This window comes from Paramormyrops kingsleyae, chromosome 25 (genome assembly GCF_048594095.1).
Source record: "Paramormyrops kingsleyae isolate MSU_618 chromosome 25, PKINGS_0.4, whole genome shotgun sequence".
In the NCBI taxonomy this organism is placed as follows: Eukaryota; Metazoa; Chordata; class Actinopteri; order Osteoglossiformes; family Mormyridae; genus Paramormyrops; species Paramormyrops kingsleyae.
In genome coordinates this window covers 21,969,468-21,989,179 of record NC_132821.1, presented here as the reverse complement: position 1 = coordinate 21,989,179, position 19,712 = coordinate 21,969,468, and the positions used below count along the sequence as shown (strand labels likewise).

The 19,712-nt window shown below is 44.1% G+C and overlaps 3 protein-coding genes, 1 long non-coding RNA gene and 1 other non-coding gene across 7 annotated transcripts; all 5 read left to right on the top strand.

The window, feature by feature from the left end:
• The first annotated feature begins 730 nt into the window (after positions 1–730).
• Positions 731–5,155, top strand: scpp1 (secretory calcium-binding phosphoprotein 1). Of its 2 annotated transcripts, none has more exons than XM_023799195.2 (9): positions 731–926; positions 1,268–1,322; positions 1,424–1,498; positions 1,955–2,017; positions 2,147–2,176; positions 2,733–2,768; positions 2,870–2,905; positions 3,374–3,439; positions 3,564–5,155. In XM_023799195.2, the coding sequence occupies exons 2-9, from the start codon at positions 1,269–1,271 to the stop codon at positions 3,894–3,896; spliced, it is 693 nt and encodes a 230-aa protein (XP_023654963.2). In that variant the 5' UTR covers positions 731–926; position 1,268; the 3' UTR covers positions 3,897–5,155. The 2 variants fall into 2 exon arrangements, with proteins under 2 accessions (XP_023654963.2, XP_023654962.2); XM_023799194.2 differs by having other exon boundaries at positions 732–926; positions 3,371–3,439.
• Positions 5,156–6,767: 1,612 nt separating this feature from the next.
• Positions 6,768–9,376, top strand: LOC111837301 (uncharacterized). 2 transcript variants are annotated; one of them, XM_023799210.2, is made up of 3 exons: positions 6,768–7,153; positions 7,284–7,348; positions 7,847–9,376. In XM_023799210.2, exons 2-3 carry the CDS (start codon positions 7,295–7,297, stop codon positions 8,831–8,833), a joined length of 1,041 nt encoding a protein of 346 aa, XP_023654978.2. In that variant the 5' UTR covers positions 6,768–7,153; positions 7,284–7,294; the 3' UTR covers positions 8,834–9,376. The 2 variants fall into 2 exon arrangements, with proteins under 2 accessions (XP_023654978.2, XP_023654977.2); XM_023799209.2 differs by having other exon boundaries at positions 6,768–7,348.
• Positions 9,377–10,970: 1,594 nt separating this feature from the next.
• LOC111837440 (uncharacterized) lies at positions 10,971–12,244 on the top strand. Its single transcript, XR_002836661.2, has 4 exons — positions 10,971–11,461; positions 11,691–11,744; positions 11,922–12,017; positions 12,121–12,244. It is a non-coding gene; the product is annotated as an uncharacterized lncRNA (long non-coding RNA).
• Positions 12,245–12,970: 726 nt separating this feature from the next.
• On the top strand, positions 12,971–13,044 carry trnai-aau (transfer RNA isoleucine (anticodon AAU)). Its single transcript has one exon. It is a non-coding gene; the product is annotated as a tRNA-Ile (tRNA).
• Positions 13,045–13,569: 525 nt separating this feature from the next.
• On the top strand, positions 13,570–17,831 carry tnip2 (TNFAIP3 interacting protein 2). The gene is made up of 6 exons (XM_023799149.2): positions 13,570–14,323; positions 15,385–15,687; positions 15,796–15,885; positions 16,048–16,275; positions 16,372–16,488; positions 16,852–17,831. Exons 1-6 carry the CDS (start codon positions 13,943–13,945, stop codon positions 17,113–17,115), a joined length of 1,383 nt encoding a protein of 460 aa, XP_023654917.2. The 5' UTR covers positions 13,570–13,942; the 3' UTR covers positions 17,116–17,831.
• Positions 17,832–19,712: the final 1,881 nt, after the last annotated feature.

Here is a 19,712-nt window from a genome sequence, read left to right as displayed (position 1 = left end):
TAGTCCTGTGACACAAGTGACAGCTACAAATCATTCATCTTTCTTATTATATCAGATTATACCAATAGGAAATTATTCAAGACGAGTCTGACAGAGCTCGATCCTACGGGAAAATGGTGTATTTCATTCACTATCGTTTCGTATAAATTCATTTTATTCTATGTATTGTTTGAGTAGTCTGTGTTTATATTAATCATCTCTGTATGTATGTATATGAAACTTTTGTCTTTTTTCTTATTTGCTGCCATCTTGAACAGGACTTCTTGGAAAAAGAAATATTATATTTCAATGGAACCTTCCCGTTAAAATAAAGGATAAGCAAAACCAATCGGAGGAAAGAAAACGAACGTGGTCACTTTCAGTTATGCCTTTGTCCCGCTGTTTTTATCAAAACACATGCACTGATGATGTGGAAAAACCCTGTCTGTCTGTCTCTGATTCATGTGACTTCTGTCCAGTGTGGCCCCGTATTCCTTTCGTGTCCTTCAGACACATGTAAGAGGGGCGAGCAGGGGACCCGGCGAGACTCGCCCGCTCCAACGGCCGCCCGACCTCAGCGCGCTCATTTCCGCTACGGGGCCAGAATAGATCAATCTTTTTTAATTCTAGAGAAAATAAATCCTCCCCACAGGAAGATGGCAAGCTGTCATTAAGCGCTGCCTTCCTGGCGTGGGCAGCGGGAGCGCCTTCACAAACCCCGTCATATGCACCGGCAAATTAGACGCCTTTGCTAAACCAGCCAGAGGAGTGGGGAGAGCTGAATGCGTCCTTGGGGTGCCGGGGCGGTGCGGAAGACACACACCTCCGCGGTGCCGATAAATAGCTCTGTCCGCTGGGTCGCGATCCAAACGCTTTATCAAAGGAGACTGCGCTAAACCTGGCTTACATTTATACGCACCTTCTGCCTTGGCTGTAGCTGAGAAAAGGTAGGGGGGTTCAGACCTGTCAGAACCGGGTGGTCTGAGAAAGGATGCAGGCAGACATCTCGCCTAACAGTTTCATCACGTTTACATCACCAGGACAGTTATAGGGTCGTGTATGTAGGGTAAACAACAGAAGAAATGTAATAGTCATCTGCTTATGTAAGGACAGTGTGTGTGTGGGGGGGGGTATTTAATTTTCATTTTGTAAGTTAAAAGTGTTTCTCTTATGCGTCTCCTTACACAGATGTAAAATGTAGCCTAATTTATGTTTTAGCGGCACAGGTATAATTGTAAAAAGTCCCAGCATGATTTAGGTAGGATTTCATTTAATTTTTCTTTCACAGGATGAAGATCGCTGTGATCATTGTGTGCTTGCTGGGAACAGTCCTCTCTAACCCAGTAAGTGTGTAAATAATCGGATGTAAACTGGAGGGAAGCGCAGAGAAGCCTTGCTTTGGCACACGACTGAGCAAACGTCTTACTGGGGTGTTATACTGTAGGTTTCCCGGAGAAACGTCCCGGACGCGGCTGGAGAGAGGATTGGGGCTGAAACTTCGCGGGAGAGTCTACATGAGGTGTCTAACGAAACCTGAATCTCCTATGGTGTTGAGAGATCATGCTAAAAAAAAGGAAACAAATGACTGCAATGGGAAATGCCGATAATACACGCTGAAGGAAAGTTATTGTGCAGTATCTGGAAGACGGGGCACCTGTCATTTGTGTGCCTCGGTGCAGGACAGTATACACCTGATCATTCTTGATCATGACTAACTCACAGCTACAGACTCTCCTCTGCTATGACAGGAAGTACAGTAATGGTGTGGACCTGCTAGTTCTGATGTATGATTGCTTACATATTCTTTAAATTTGTGTTATGGCAAGGAGAGTTTAGTCAGTAATAGAGCTTTCAACCTGAGATCAAAGGAAATATTATTGTGTTGTTTTAATATTGCTTTGTAATTGTAAGCAGTAAATGTTTTCCCAGATCTGTGCATGTTGTGACTTATAAAACGTATAAAATGTTTTATCAGACCCACTCGCAGAGCTCGTCCAAACAGCAGTCTAATGAGCAAAGCAGAGCTTCTGATTCTACGGTACGAGTCAAAACACATCCTGCCTGCTCTAACCAAGTTCATACTGCAGCTGAATTCTAAATCAGGACATATATGTTGATGACTCAAAATATCTGTAAAAAATTCACATGTTATTCTTCGTTTTTGCAGAGCTCCCAAGACAACACTTCAGAGAAAACGGTAAGTGGCGGCTTGGCCTGTCAGTTTCGCTTTTTCACAGACAGGGGGCGCCAGTGGTGAAGCTTGCCTAGGGAGCAACATGGGCTTTGATTGGCCCTGTTTACGGGGCCATATTAGTATGCAGGACTGGGATTCCTTGCTGTGAAATTTGCCCTCCTGATCGATGGAGTTTGAGTCAGGCAGCAGACCTTGAGCAGCAGCGATACAAAAACTAATGAGGCAGAATGTCTTAGAGCTTCTGTGGAGTTTGATGTATCAGAGGATGTACATTTGGCTTCCATTTTATCCAGTCCTGTAGATGGGGGGGGGGGGGGTACCAATTATCATAAGAATGGAAGCTGGAACCTCATTACATCCAATAGTCTCAGATTAGGCACTTGAGCATTAAATAAGGTGTTAGAAGTTGAGATTGGCTGTCTTTGACGAAAGGCTGATTTGGGTTTATGGGGACTTACTTTCAGCACAAGTTTGACTGTGACTGTGCCTTAAATGCATCGTTAAATTACTCTGTTATTCAGATGGTCATTTTCACTGGTTACACTTTATTGTTTCACAGGCCTCAGATTCGGTCCAAAGCACCTCCGAGGACAAGGTGAGCTGTTATGTTACACGTAGAGCTGTGTGTGAAATACCTGTGTCGCATCAGGCTTGCCCTGTGCAGTGACCTCATCTCTGCTTCCTGTGTTCACACAGACATCGGAAGAGTTGAACGGTTACCTTCGAGATAAGGTAGCATACCAGAATAAGCCTCCTAAATGGAAATAAAAACACATCGAAGTCCTCTTAAATGTTGGGTTATTTAATTTCCACAGAGAATATAAAGTACATACCAGCCTGGTGCTCTACTAAGCTGGATTTGCCAGTCAACTGGGTTAACTTAACCAAGAAGTCATGATCGTCCAATAGGAATGCTCCTTACCTAGACTCCTATTGGATAACCATGACTGTCCAATAGGAATGCTCCTTACCTAAACTCTTATTGCACGATCATGACTTAAGTTAACCCAACTAAGAAATCCTGCTTCGTGGAACACCCCCCTGGTATGCTTAGTATAATGTGATGTATTTTGTGAGACCATTTATTTTAAAATGACCTATTCATCACCACATCTCTGCATGCTGGTGACTGGTCATATATCAGTTGTAGGTTGTACCACAAGATCTTTTAACCTTTTCTCAATCGCTGTGTTTCAGCAGAGCGATTCCAACGAGGATGGGAACACCCGAGACGACAGCCGCGGTAGTCGAGAGTCGTCTCGAAATGTGAGTCTGGAGTCGGTGCTTTGTTAGCTGGGTATATCTGAGTCGGCGTGCCCACCTGTAGGCAGCCAGACTTTCACTCACCTGAAAAGCGCATTTACGCGACGTTTCTATTTCGAAACTCCAGCGATTCTACCGGATCTTCAGAGTCAATGCAGGAGGCACGGAGGATGGCGCCAATCCCATGGACACCCAGAATCAGTCTCCCAGCTCGGAGGACACCGACGAGGACCTAGACTCCATCGTCAAGCCCACGGAGGCTGACAGCGTGGAGAGCGCAGAGGGCAGCGACAGCAAAGCCGAGGGCTACGCCAGCGATGCGCAGCCCTGTCAGCAGTTCGGCGGCGAAAATGACGACGACAGCAGAAGCTGCGAAAGCGATTCCTCCGAGGACATAGGCGACGACGACCAGAGACGCGCCCACGATTTGCTGACTTACGAGCACTACTACAAGAGATAGGCGCATGCGTGCGGAGGCTGTGCTGCTGTACGTCCATATGCGCTCATTCAGGGAAGCAGATTCAGGGTGTGGGCATGTGGCAGGCGTCAGGGTCATCAATCGCAAAGTATTTGTCATATTTGATCAAAAGTCAGGTCTTTTAATCAAAATGGCTGCTGTGTTGAATATATAGTATTACGTTTAACGTTGTCGAAACTAACTAGTATTTTTACTTTTTTTAACTGAAATGCCTTTTAAATCTTCTTTCACAATAGACATGTAAGCAGTAAGGTGCAGCCTGTAAAGATGGTCTTTGAGGTTTCACAGTGTAGTCTATAGGCCTATTTCATGTTGAATTAAACATGCTATCTTTTATCAAGGTTTACGTATTAAGTTTAATGTATCTGAAAAGTAAGAGAAACGTACACCGAACATCGATCATGTAGATATAGGACTAGGTATACGGATACAAGAGAACTGAAAAATACTTTAATTATAAACGGTGCCCGGCGTAACCAGTGCTACGTCGGAATGATAAACAATAAACATTACGGTTACGGAAAGTTGGCCTTCTGACCTGGGTTTGTCCCAGGAAGCGAAACTGACACACTCGCTAGTAAGCATTTTCCCCGGTAAAATCTTTATGCATACGATAATTCATGTAGTCAGATAAACAAAGCACCTTAATTCCAACTGCCACACCAGTCGCTGGCTACGCCTGCGGGGTGGGATCTCGAGTGCTTCAGAGGTGGTTGCTGAGCATGACTGAGCTGTGCTCTGTACCTCCGTGAAGCTTGCAGCCCGTGTAACCGGAAGGGGCTGGTGCCAAATGTAGCGGATTGGGTGTCTGTCCGTCCCTGCCATCTGGAGGCTACCCGGGCATCGTGCAATCACGGGGAAATGCATGCAGACGTTCATTAACATGCTTTTGAAGTTTATCATCTACTAATTTCCCATTAATGCAATTCCTTGGAACAGGAGGAGCTATCTTCTGCACATTTTTCTTGCCAATTTCAGGTGTGAAACGTTCTCATTTCTCACTGAATGTGCAACTGTGTTACGGTGCTAATGTGTGGGGAATTTTGCATGTTTGCATGCTCTTGCCCTGTCATACACACACTTGTGGTGCTTAAATATTTGTTTGCAGTGTTTTCATGACATATTTTTTTAAATGTTTATGGAATTAAAGACTGCTTTGTCTAAGTCGCTTGTTTAATCTTATCAACCGTTTTTACATGGTGTATAATCCAACAAATGGGTATAATAAAGGTTAAAGTCCATGTTAACGTTAAGTTCATTTGCACACACACATAATGCTTCGACTGAGCTAATGGTAAGTATTCCTTGTATAATTCTTGATTTGGCATTTTCACAAAGGTCGAAGATCTGGTTCAGTGCGGTACTTTCTCACTGTAAACCAGGAAGCACCAGTTAATCGTTAACTGTTCCCAGTATGAGTATCACACCAAAGGAAGCCGTTCTTCCAGTTCACCCTGAAGAGGCGGTCATTCCGTCATGCTGTAACTCTGGGGATGAAAGTGGTAGCTCTATCATCCAGGGGAAAATACACATGTGATCGGCCCAGTGCTGATTCAGCTTCTCTGCGGTTCCCCAGCGGGGACACAAACACCTCAGATCACACAGTGCTTGTTTACAGCATCTCTGCTGATGTGTGTTATTTTGAGAACGAGACAGGTGAAACAAACATGATGCAGGCGAGCGACCTCGCCTTCAGAACAGGGCCCAGAGTCCGCATGACGGCGGGATATTTAACACCTTCCAGCTAGTCACACACTTCAACGGGCCAAATCATAAATCTTGGGCGACCTGCGCGCAATTATGCAAAGAGGGGGCTTGTCATTATAGTTACAGAAAGGGGCCATTTGAGGTGGGCGCGAGTATGTGGATGGTCTCTCTCCCAGGAGAGAGAACGAGTCACATCTTGCATAGCGGCCCTTACTTATGGCTGTGTAAATAGTCGCGGGGAGATTCCCTCACTTCCACATCGCCGTCTGGCAGGTGTGGATGCAGACGGTATAGGGGAGGGGGGGGGGGAGTGATGTCTAGCCTCAGTCTGTTATGACTTTTGCATTCTCTCTATATTTCATTCGACACACAAACCAAAAGTAACATTTTGCTTCAAAACACAACTATTATCCTGTTGTCGGTTTTGGCAAAAGACAAAAGTGCCTGTGAGAGAAATGGAAAGATCACCTGACCTGACCAAGATCCCACAAAAAGGCACAATCACAGACTCTGCAGCAATAAAAACGTTGTATCAAAGGAATGGGTTAGACGTACGCCGAAACCGCGCGGAGGTTAAAGGTGTTATTGACGTAAACACTGCCGCTGTTTTTTAACCAAAGAATGCAGGGTGTGTTGTGTTTATATAAAACTGTCCGCCATGCTGATGGTAGCTTTTCTCAGATAGGACACCGACAAGAAGTGTCATGGGTAAACCATTTCTATTTAGCAGAGTACAGCAGACAGCTGGGAGACATAACAAACATCTAGTAGCCATAGGAACGACTCGATCCATAAATCCCTTGAGGACCCCAGGGGGTGTCCCAGACAACAGGCACCTGTAATAAAACATGAAATCTCCCCGAATAAATAAGCAAATGGTAGCTTTCCAGAATATCTTTAATATGATTACCCTCAAACGGAATGCTTGTATTATGAATGTTGCAGCGTGAAAGCAAAAATATCTAAAATATTAATGGAACTTTAGTAAACATTCTTGAAAGTCCGTACAAAGTTTACCTTTTTCCACAAGACTTCCCGAGAGAATACAAATGATGTATGGCAAATATGTGACTTGATCCACAGCAGTCATGTCTGCAAAACAAACATTCGGTTCCTACATAACATATTCTGAGTAGTGATTAACTCGTAAAGACGGTTGTTTTCCTGCGTTCTCATTTGCTTCTCATTCACCTAGAAGATCTTGATAATTAGCACGATCACACAAACCGCATCGGCAAATATCCTCGCTGCACCCACAATATAAAGCGGACTGTTCTGTGTTAGAAGGCCAGTCGGGGCGACGCTTAGCTTTTGATACTAAATATCTGCGGTTCGGCAGGGTCTGTTGGAAGCTTTTAGGTTTTTCAAAACGTCACAAAAACGGTTTAAATAAGAGAGAGGTGAAAGTGATCGAGCTGAGTGTAACGTAGGTCAATATGTGAAGATGGATTCAAGCCTGACCGTACCTGTCATCTGACATCTGGGTGACACTTCATCCCCGTGAACAGAAAAGTATCACTGTGCTGCCAAAAGTATCAGAACGAGATGATTACATGCTTCTTTTTATGACGTAACAGCTATAACATTACGGAAGATTTATTAACAAAATTTAATTCGAGTAGTATATTTCTACATTCGTTTTCAAAACGGATCTATTTGCAGAGTGCTGTAAAATGAAGACTGCTTTTGTGTTCATCGTCATCTTGGGCGCGACCTTTGCCATACCAGTAAGTGAGTTTTAAAAGTAGAGCTACATGTTAACAATACATATTGTAAATCATATGGGATGAATGAACCATTGTATTCATTCACAACTCTAATACTGTGCCAATGTCATTCACAAATACTATAAGTGCAAATAATAAAGACAGTAAGGACAGTCAATCCAAACGAAGAGAACGCGACTGGTAACTGGCTCTCTGTACTTAATGTAATGTTGAATTCTTCTGTTTAAAATGGTATTTTACTCACACGATCGGAAGTTTTCCTATTTTTGTCTTTGCCATACAACATTGAAGTCGCAATAACAATTGTTTTTCACTAGATGGCAGTAAAGGTCCTCAGGTCGCGGTTGCGCATTTAGCGTACGTGTCACGATCAATGTCTATCTTGAACTACACTAATGAGCGAATTTAGCACTTAGAATATGAATTACGGATTGCAATGATGTTTATGCCATTCTTAATTAATTAAGTTGGTATAAAGTGCATGTATATGTGTTTTAGGGCCGAGGAGATTCTGATGAAGAAGACGTAGAACCTGGCGGCAAAGTGGAAAGTGAAGATAGTGGACAGACAGAGAACGACAGAAAGGACAGTGGCGAAGCCAATGACAGTGATGGGGATGCCAGTGACTGTGATGGGGATGCCAGTGACGTTGATGGTGATGCCAGTGACAGTGATGGAGATGCCAGTGAAGGTGGAATCAGTGATGAGGATAAGAGTAATGAAACTGAGAGTGAGGGGAATGAAAAAATAAAAGGCAGAGAGGCAGATGAAGGCAGGAATAACATCCATGTAGGGGAAGAAGAGACTGAGGAGAAGAGAAATGGCATGGAGGTGGACAGCAATGATGAAGCAGATGAAGAAAATGACACAGAAAGAACTGATGAAGATGGAGATGATAATGAAATGGGTGAAAAACGTCAAGAAAATGGTGCCGATGCAAAGAGAAATAAAACAGAGGAAGATAGTGATGGTGTAGAAGATACTACCAAGGTTCAGGAGAAGGTGGAGGATACGAACACGACTGGAGACTGCCAAGTGACACAACAGGACAAGCAAGGTGGGAAGAGTGACACAGATGGTGGAGACAGTGATGGGGAAGAGAGACAGGAAAGTGAAGGAGATGGAGACAGTGGAGACACTAGGGATGAAAATGGAGACGAGGAAAGTGAGGAAGCGAAGGGGAATCTTGAAGTTCACTTTGAAGGTGACGGGGCTGAGCACAGTGTTGGCGTTGAAGCCAATGATGATGGAGAGACTGTTGTGGAAGACAGAGGAGGAATCACCCCTGTTTATGGTGGAGACACTGAGGAAGACAGTGAAGATGACGATGATGAAGTGAACCGTGAAGACCAAGATGATAGGGAGATAGGGGACGATGAAAATGAAGACGGTCAAGAAGGAAACACCGAGGGAGTAAATGAAGGTGAAAAGAGTGAGGAGAGCAGTGAGGAAGAGGAGGGTGATTCTGAAGATACTGGGGAGTAGGCGCAGGAAGTGGTCCTGCTGTAGAAGATCAGTGTCAGGTATGACACAGGAACATGAAGTTAGAGATCTCCAGATGAATCTGAGAGGAGATGGTCAAGAACATGCTGCAGGTACCCAAGCCGATGACCCGAGCTGTGACTTCATGGCAGAATTATTGGGATTCAATATGGCAAACAGATGGTGTGGGCAGGAAGACGGATGTAGCAGACAGAATGCCTTTTATCAAGAAGTTATTTCACGTCAGTTTGCTTAGCGATGAAAATCACTTTGTTGTCAAACCCCACATGGTTAAAAGCTGAAGGCCCATGAACATACTGGTGTATCATAGTAATGATGTCCTGTGATGACCCATATGTCAATAGATTAACTTGACAGATTAAATTACATCTTTCAGCTTCTCCTGTGATGAAAACTGCACACTCTCATCATCGCTGTATCTCTACTTTATCGGCAGCCTGCTTTTTGTTTCTTTTGTTCAGCAGCTTTGGGATTGATCTGAAAAACACACCTGTAATGGATGCGGAGCTGATTTTAAAAAATAAACAAACAGCATTTTAAAACTGCTGTCTACAGAGCCAGTGTTTTTCCTGCCAGTCTGATTTCAACGTAACTTTTAATTATGATTGTGCAATAACGATGTGTAGGCATCCCTAAGTACTTTGGGGCTATTTTAACGTAATTACTGCATTCTTAAGATTTTTTTTTAATTACCAGTGGTGGATGTCACCACCTACTCATAAATTATTATAAATGAACATGCTGCAGAGTTGCAAATATAAACACGTTTTTTAGCTGTAATGCTCCCTTCTGACTCCAAAATCTTTAATCTTAAGCCAAGTTGTCTTCTTCCATCAAAAAAAGTCAGCACCTGAGTACTCAGCATGCTTCTTTAATTCAGCAAAATTACTGAAAATGTGTGGCTTTATACCAAAAATCGTTACTTTATTCATTTGTTTACAAAAAATATATATCACATTAGAAACAAACAGTAGTATTAAGTAAAACATTAATTTCAAGTAGTAATAAATTGAAACACAAATTATAGTTCTAAACAAGCTGTTCTGAGATAAAAAGTTAATTGGCAAGAAGTCTCACTGGGTGTTTTTTTTTTTTTTTTTTTTAAATAGTAAAAATTACACAAAACATCAAATATTTATGTTTAGGATCCATGCGGGAGCCCAATAGCAAGAACTGTAATTAATAGCAAAATGGCAAGAAAAGAATTAGATTCTTAGTCAAAAGAATTATGACATTTAATAAAAAGAAAACGTCTGTTCAGAAGGTATGAGCAGATATGGTAAACATTGCTTATGAAACCAATAAATTTGCAGATACCTTACACAGAACACTGACCCTCATCTACAAAAGCCACAGGAAGGGTTAGGCAGTGTGTGGTGCAGTGGACTAAGCCTCTATACTTGTAATCGGAAGGTTGTGGGTTTGAGCCTGGGTTTGACACCTCTGCAGGTCCTTGAGTAAGGCCCTTAATCCCCCGGTTTCTCGGATACTACCCTTGGCAGCCCACTTGTTCTCGCCTACAGCGTGCAAGATTCGGGGAGGGGGAAAGAAAAATTTCCCCAAAGGGCCGGGATCAATAAAGTATCGGTTAATTACCGCGCATTTTAACCTTTATATGTTAATTTGTCATTTATTTGCAGTATAGAGGTTAAAATGCACGGTGATTTGTCATATCGGCGCAAATGCACATATACTTACGCATTCACGCTGTTACAACAATCGATTGTCGCACGTATCGCTTTTAAAGGTGAATGCGTACTTGCGTACCAGTCATGTCAATCCCTGAACTTTGTACAACAAGGCTCTTCAAATCCGGCCCTGGCTTACAAATTCAAGCCGTGTTTTCATTTCTCCCCGGCAGTTAGTTTAATAATTACTAATCTTGACTGGGCACAGAGGCTTCACACCTGGCTCACAGGCAAAGGAAGGCTGGAAAATCAGCAGGGCTCAGCCCAAATAGCCCTGTTGTAAAATGCTGTACTCAGGACTGACTCTAGCTTACAGACAGAACTGGCAGTTGCCCACGGCCCCCAAATTACCTACGTTATGGAGGAAGTGAAATGAGCATCAGTTTTCTTGGTGGGCCCCCCCAAATAAACTTTGCCTGGGGCCCCTGAAAAGGTAGATCAGGCCCTAGCTATACTGACAAGTGTTTCATTTTTAAACACAATAAATGATTATAAATGATAAACATTTTAAAAGCGGTAGGGCATAATTGCAGGCCGCCAACGAGAAACATTCCAGATTTATAATTAATGCAGCAAAGTCATTATGATGATCGGCCATATTTGGTGCCACCCAAACATTTAAATATGTGTGACACTCAGTTTAATTGCGTTAATTATGTCAGTATTGCAGTGTTACATGTAGACCTATCCTATAAAAAAGACCAACGAGTTAAGCAAGCTGGAACCAAGGCTGATCCAGTCACGTCGCTCACTTTCTCTGGAAGGGGTATTAAAAAGGAAAGAGCGTTGCTCGTGAAATTCACCAACTTAGAAAAACTTTCGTAACACGTCCTTTAATGCAACATTCTGGTCGCAGACGTACGTCATGATGTCACCCGCATTTTTCTGCGTCTTCATAATAAGCGTCGCCTCAGCACTGACGGTAAATGTTACAAAGTTACATTTAATAAAATAATAATTTTATATATACATTTTAAATGCTATCTCTGTATTGATATTTGGGATGGAGCTGGTTTCATATTCACTCATCATTACAATATCTCAAAATAAATGAGGTATTTTATCTACTTGCTCTAAATCTGCCAGTTGTATTACTAGTATTTAATACTGATGTCTGACTTACTGCCTTTTTTTTTTATAATGTATAACAGGTCTTCCGTCATCCATTCCGTCCCCAGGGATCGAAATGTTTCGATGAGACGGGGGTAATCTCTTTCTTCTATGAGGAGAAAATGCATAGTTTTAAAGACCCCTTAAAATTAAAAAAAAATAAATATGTCATAAAACAGGGCGTTTCTGATCAGTAATTGGGAGTGTTTTACATACGAATTTAAATAATCCATGTCCCTCTAACCACCTGTTTGTTTTACTATAATCTGCAGATGTTCTACAGCGGACGCGAGGTGCACGATGGATATTACATATACAAAAATATTTACATATTTCCACCAGGGTACCATCCTAGATTTAAGTCGCAGGTGCGTGAATATTTTTTTTTCCAAACCATCCAGCTTGATTGACTTAGCTTGATATCTGGCATATGCAGTGCTCTGCAGCCCCATATAAATCCATGATGCTCAGGTGTCCGGACATCACTACGTGGTGGCTGATGAGGAAGAAGCGAAAGGCAAGGACGGAGCTCAAAAAACAGCAGTGGATGTTCCGAGGGGCGATTCCGCGCCGGAGGTCAAGAAGTGAGGTCGGAAGAAAGAAGATAATTCTCCAAAACTAGTTACAGATGTTAGATAAGTTTTAACAATGCACGTGCGTGTGTAATGAGTTTAAAAAAAAATAAGGGAATACAGCTTGTGCGTCGTTCGTGTCTTCGTGTGTCAACGGACAACAGATGAACCTCCCCAGAATTCCAGCCCATGTCATTCTGATTAGTCTGCTTGTCTTTCAGTAGCTAAGGATAAATCACACACACTGTAGTGCAGGGGTGACCAGTCTTATCCAGAAGGGGTTGTTACTGTATGTATGCGAGTTTTAGCTGCAACTCCCTAATTAGATTACTAATTAGAGGACTGATTGGCTGATGGGTCCTCACACCTGGGTTTGAACAGCTGACCTACAGGTTATCCCAGAAACCTGCATACACACCGGCCCTTTCCGGATAAGACTGACCACGCCTGCTGTAGTATCTTGTTCCGGGATTATGTAGCCCTCGCCTTCATAGGAGTTAATTAACCAGGAGCATGCGAGTTTGCTGACGGATATAAGTAGAATTAAAGCATAACAGAATCGAAGTTCTTGCTTTCCGAGTCTTTTGTGCCTTTTTATCACATTACACACACTAATTCATATACACTGATATGTCTGTCAGACGAATTCGCCCGCATGAGAAAATACATAAACTAAAACAGATCTCCCTACTAGCGTGTGAATTATATGTATCTTTATATGCTCTACTGAAGAAAGCCGAAACCGAATTGGCCGGTTAGCTCAGTTGGTTAGAGCGTGGTGCTAATAACGCCAAGGTCGCGGGTTCGATCCCCGTACGGGCCAGACAGGGTTTTTAAAAGCCTACCTATTTATCATTTTATAACCATACCATTATAAAACCCTTTAAGATAGGATGACTTAAACACAGCTAGGAATATTTTTTCCCCATTGGCCATGGCTTTCGATTTTGCGCAAGTTCTTTAAAAGACGGCTGCGGTTCACGGGTATGAAATGAGATATGTAATGGTGCATATCCTATAATACCGGTTTCCAGTGATTACACGAATAATGAACACTTATATGTATGCCGAATGACACCTTTTTCAATTGTCTCTCCCGCGAATGACTATCAACAAGATGACTGAATTCTGATTTTGCTATTTAAGAATCTGTTTTACTGGCATATTATGGGTATTGCTAGAAGAACCGTTTCTTACAGTTCCAGCGTCATTACATAAATATACATTTGCGTGTGTGTATATGATTATGCATCATATATTCGTATTTATCTGGTTACTGTACCTAATACGGTTTCGTTCTCACACAAGTGAAACTCAGTCGTCACCGGAAACTTCTCGCGCATGTGCGAGTAACCTTTAAGTACTGCTCGTAAGAAATCACGTTTTTTTAAGTATTTATTTTTTCCTTTAATCGGTTAACAAGAATAAATTACTGTTCACCACATGAGTTTAACTTCAATTGCAGAAAGGGGTGACCAGGTATCCCAAACTTACTAAAAAAAGTAAAGTACAAGAAAAGTCCGCCTTTTTGGGGAAGTCCCGTAGGAAATCCCCACACTTTTGGAATATTATTTGCGCCATAGGACACTCCCCGAGTTTTTTTCAATGTTAACTTTCTAAGCGGGACTATTAGTGCCTGGGACATTTTTACCCCGACGAGTACAAAGTTGATGCTTCATTTGCTGCTGTGATACTAATGGAGTGATTAGAGTCCTATCACCATGTCAGATCGGAGCAGCGTCGGCGTGGATCCTGCGTGCCACCGGGCGGACCCGGCGATGGAAAACTTCCAGGTGGAGAATGAGGTGCCGAGAACCAAAGCTCAAAGCTTCAACACCATCAACACGCTGTTCCACGAATCGTGCCGGGAGGTCGGCGTACTGACGCACCAGATGCGCCAAAAGGACGGTCTGATAACCGATCTCAGAGCCAGACTGGCCAGATACGAGGGCGCCAGCGTGCGGCAGGACGGAGAGGAGCCCGTCGTCTTTGGGCCCTCTAAATCTTTGATAGACACCCTATTTGAAGAGATTTCAATGCTGAAACAAGAACTTAAAGATACTGAGAGACAGGCGGCCCAGCAGTCGGAGACGAGCAAACTGGTGAGTAAAATGTGTATTTTACCACCACTCTACTTGGAATTCATAACATTTTATAGAAAGAAATGTACTGCGGGTCGATTTATTATTGTATTTAATAAATAGTGATTCCATAATTTTACGCTGGTTATAACTAAGTATGGGCTGTGTTTGCTTGTCTGCTTGTTCTTGAATGGATATTTGTTTCCGTTTCATAGACAGACAATGTAACTAAGTAGTGCTATGGATCTCGGACCATATGGATGATCTAACTGGTTGTGATGAGGTTTTGGTTAGTGATGGAGAAAGAACCTCCAGCTGTCAAAGCATTGCGCATTTGGATAGGCTGCGAGTTGGCCACATTTTAAAAGGCGACCTTTCTCAAACATAAAAATGCATTCTTATTTCAGAAAATGGAGACGGGGGTGTATTTAAATTTTTACGGCAGTACAAACGCGTTTGCTCATCGCAGTTTAATGAAAGCTGTACCCAGCTTGGAAATGATGAAGAGGGGCTTTCTTCCAAAGCAGGGCAGTATTTCGGGCTTGGCGACGCCTTACATTCATTTACATTAATAATAATAATAATAATATTACGTAAGTGCGCGTGATGAAAAGACGAGAACCATAACCTTATGCTGACTTAAGTCATGTAATGCAATAGCGCCGGATGAATGTCACACTTTCCTGAGAACAGTTTTTAGCTCAGAAGATAGTTTCATGTTTTTATCCCACGCCAGTTAACTCTAGTTTTTTGTTGTTTTTTTTTTACTCCTTAGAGCTCGATCTAAGTAAAACTACCATTAAACAATATATCATAGGCCTATATTTCGCATTTAACGTATTTATGTGTAAATAATAATTAACCATATTATGTACAGGGCTCATCTTAAGGTAAGGTTTTGTGATTCCACACGACCCACATATCTACGAAGAGGCTGTGATGGAAATAACCCAAATGTACGCATGTCACATGTAAATGCCCCGTAGGCGGCTGGGCGGGGGCTGTTTCGCTCGCCCTCTGCCAGCCAAGTCTAACTGCGTCCCGCTTCGTTTCCTCGTCCTGTCACCAAATCCCCGTCGTAGGAGATGGAGAGATTGCGGCAGCAGGTAACTGCCCTGGAGCAGGAGATGTACCGGCTGACGCGGCAGCCCGAGCATGAGAAGGACCTGGAGATCCAGCGTTTGCGGCGGGCGCTTAGGGAGCAGGACAAGGCGCAGGCTACCAGGACCGTGCTGTGCAACTCGCTGGCCGAAGAAGCAGATCAGCTCCGGTCTCAGCTCGGGACCACGGTGCGGGTGTGTCAGGACCTGCTCCGGCGTATCGAGGGCAAGAACGAGCCTCTTGGCTCGGTCGACAGCAAGACGCATGCGCCACAAGGCAGAAAGGTGCGACCCTTCGGCCGGGTAGAGCCCTAGTCTGCACCGTATCGGCCTCTAACGTTGAACACAATCTATAATTAACTGGGATATATATTTTTTTTTTCCTTCAATTAGTTTACAGATTCTGCGGCTGCACAGCAGTTCACTGCACTAGAGTTGAAACTTCAAAAGGAGAATGAAGTGTTAAAACAGCGCGTGGCCTATGTAAGAGCGAATGTTTTTTAATTCCCATTTTCATTTTGGCATTGAGATTTCCTCCGCTTAAGTCCCTTCACCAGCCCTCTGCAATTGCTTCCCTTTTTTTGAATACTGATCTTATTATGGGAAACGCTGACGAGGTGACGATGTCGCCCTTCCTCCACAAAGGTAGAGAGCCTGAACGCCAAGTGGCAGAAATACGACTCAAGCCGGGAGGAGTACGTCAAGGGCCTGTGTCAGAAGCTGAAGGAGCTCAACGTGGGGCTGCTCCAGCAGGAGATCGGGAGACTCAACCAGCTGTTGCAGCAGAAGATCGAGGAGTGTGACAGACTGAGCAGGGAGCTGGAGGAGTCCAAGCGAGCTGACAGGGAGCGCATCGACATGCTGGAGCAGCAGGTGGGGGGCCGCAGACGCCTCGCAGCTGCACACCTGCCATCACGCTCCCCCTAGGTCCAGCTTGCTGACCCCACTCTGAACGTCTCACCCCCTCAGGTGCTCACCTACGTGGACGACTTCAAGTCCGAGCGGGCCGACCGCGAGCGGGCACAGAGTCGGATTCAGGACCTGGAGGAGAAGGTCAGGCAACTCGAGCAGCAGCTCCGTCAGCAGGTAAAGGACTCACCTCTGCCCCGGACCACAACCTGCTCAGGCGTTTACAGATACTTTCAGTTTCTCCAGCCTTTTGATGTTTGACTTCTTAATTACAAGGATACACACATCTACCCATAACTTCCTCCTTCGCTCAAATTCCGGCCGCCTGCTAATGCTACAAGACAAGCTTAGCGGGATGTAGCCAGGAATTTCAGAAATGGCCTTTACATTTTTATTATTCTTTTAAACTGGATTTTTAGTTGTTTAAAGAAATTAGAATATTTGTGTAATAGACCTGGAATGTCCATGTGATGAGATTAGAAGACATTAGCATTCAGATCCCTGTAATACTAACAGCGCCCGTTCTGTCCCATTACCCAGGATTCCCTAGACCGGTCGTCCTCCTGTAGAATGCCATGGGACTCGGGACGGACACACACCAGCACCGCTGACGGCGAGCCCTTGATGAGGAGCAGTGCCGAGCGGCAGGGGACGAGTCGGCAGGGCAGCGGGTCGACACAGGGGGCCACACGGGCCGAGCGGCCGAGTCCCACCCAGCTACAGTGCCCCCACTGTTACACCCAGTACGATGACGAGCACACGGTTGAATACTGGAGACACTGTGACGAGTGCGTCCACTTTTGACTGCAAGGAGCTCACTGCACAAACTGAACAAAGATTATTTATTACAAACTCACATTCTGAGCACTGATAAAGCACTACAAGGCCACAAGGCCTGTAAACAGCTTAATATTAACTCAGTATTTTATATATTTTAGTATATATATTAATATCATTGAAACTATGAAAAGAACTGTAATTTATGTAATTTATACAGCCAATTTGACATTGTGTGAGGACATCTGTCAGGAGTGTTTTGAATTTTTTTAGATGTGTTTTCAGGATTGCACTTACAAAGCACTTGTTATTTGTAACAAACTATTAAATTATTATATAATGAAGCATTTTGAACTTAAAATGTCAAGTTATTTTTTTACATCACGAAATAGGTCAATGGGGAAATTCCCAAATCTAGCAAATAGATTTACAAGTATACCTCAGCTAAATTTATTCAGCTTCTCTACTGAGTTATGTTAAATCAGACACTGTCTGTTGAAACGTTGCACTTTTTCGATTCATGAATATGGTGTGTGCACAGCATACTATAGAATAATTACTGTTAGAGAAAGAATGAGGTCTTTTGTATGTGTTTCATTTTTAGGTGATTTTCTTTAACTGTTCTACTGGTGCTGTTTTCATTTATGTATATTGTTTGTGAATTTTTATGTTGCTTTTAATTTGTCTTGTTCTAAAAAGACATTTAAAAAAATAAATACTAATATCTCAATTGAGATGGTTAACCCCTAGAGACATTGACTTCATTTGGTCTCTCGGGTAACGGTGCCTTTGGTCATTCACAATGTCGTCATTGAATTAAAAGGCCACTGGGTGAATAATTCTTAGATTTAACACCCGGAAAAAGTCCATGGAGAGACGTAGTGATGAAGGTTGTCAGGAGAGTGGCTGGGACTTATAACCACTGAAGCAGATAAATGTTGTTATTTGGGTATGAAAGGCAGTGGTCTAGCCAGGGCGCAACAAGAGGAGCTATCGGGTAACCGGCGGAAAGCACCGGACTGTGTTCGTGATGACTGTACACTGACTGCACCAGATCACCTTTCCAGCTGCTGGCAAAGCTCAAACGGGAGGGGGGGGGGGGGGTATGGTCTGTCGGAGTCACAGCCGATCTGGGCACTAGGGTGACGGGTCTCGGATGCCGGTTGGACGTTAACAGGCGTGATTCGGGATATTTTTCCATGATGTTGTTGTCCCGTGTGCAAACTCACGGGTGAGCAGGTCCGCTGGCGGCTCATGAGCGGCACAGGGAGCAGGGGGTGGTAGCTGGGGACCTGGTACCAGCGGGCGCTCAGGAGTTAATACGCAAGTCCGGAGAGAGTCCAAGCCCCCCAGGGATCGGCTACCTGCCCTGCCCCCGATTCCCCTCCACCAGCAACGCGACTCGCACCTCGTCTTCCTGTCTCTAGCTATCAGCCGTCTGCAAGCATAGAATAGGACGTTTACACGAAACTTTGAAAACGATCTCAAAATTTAAAAGTCAAAGGCTGGGATGCCCCCCCCGCTCACCCCCATCCGCCCGGGGAGATCCCCAGTCATGTGCTCGCTCTAACACAGATCAGACCCGTCACCAGTTCCCCGCCATCGACACTCAACCTCATCTGGAAACAATTAGGTCGCATTACTTAACCAGAAAATATTTTCTGAATTTTTTTTTTTACGTTTACAGGCGACTTTTAACCAGTCCCCTATTTTCAGCAACTCCCCCACCCCCGGGCAGGCGAAATCACAAGCTTTGTCACTAAAGGCCACAGAGCCCCTCTGGGTGGCGGAGGGGGGGAGGCTTTTACGTTTCCATTACAAATGGTGACTTGTTGGTGCATTCCCGCCTCAAAAATCCTGCACTTGCCCCGGGGTCTGGGAAGAGTTACTGGCGGCCAGTAAACACTCGATGGGCATATACGACTTTTAATCATTTGAGTATCCAGAAATACTGGGAAATTCCCATAAAACCTGGGAATTCCCAAGACGGTCTGCCTCGCTCCCCGCGAGCTTCAAAGGCGATTCGGCTCACACTCGCGGGCCGCGGGCTGTCATTAATGGCGCTTGTAGCCGTCACATTATCATCATTATTGTTATTAATGTCTGGCCTCGTTAGAGAAGTAGTCTGAGAAAGGAACAGCGTTTCACAGGTGCGAAACAGCGGCACTGCCAGGGCAGACATAGGGGCTTCCCCAGATGAACTTCTCCGCAAACTGCTGAATCCGCCGGGTCACCATGGCGACACCAGTGCCCCTTGCACCGGCTGCCTCAACCGTGCCATTTTACTGAAGGCCACATCTAGGCGGTACAGATAAGCTGCGTGTGCGACTTTGAAAGCCGACCGCTGGCTTCTCCAACGAGCTGGGATACGTCTTTCAGTTCCGTTTAGCATGAAACCAGGAAGGACTGAAACCCAGCGATGTACACAAACAAAGTGCTTACCGTAAAGAACACTAAGATTGTGGTGTTTGCTTCTCTTTTTAAGGGGTGGGGGTGTCGTTAGACTGCGATGAAAGGCGTAAGTGGATTTCATAACACTGAATAAATGGTGCTGACCAGCGAGCCCAACACAACTGGCCATAATCGGATCACAAAGGCCGTGTCGCTGTCCTGACTTATGTACT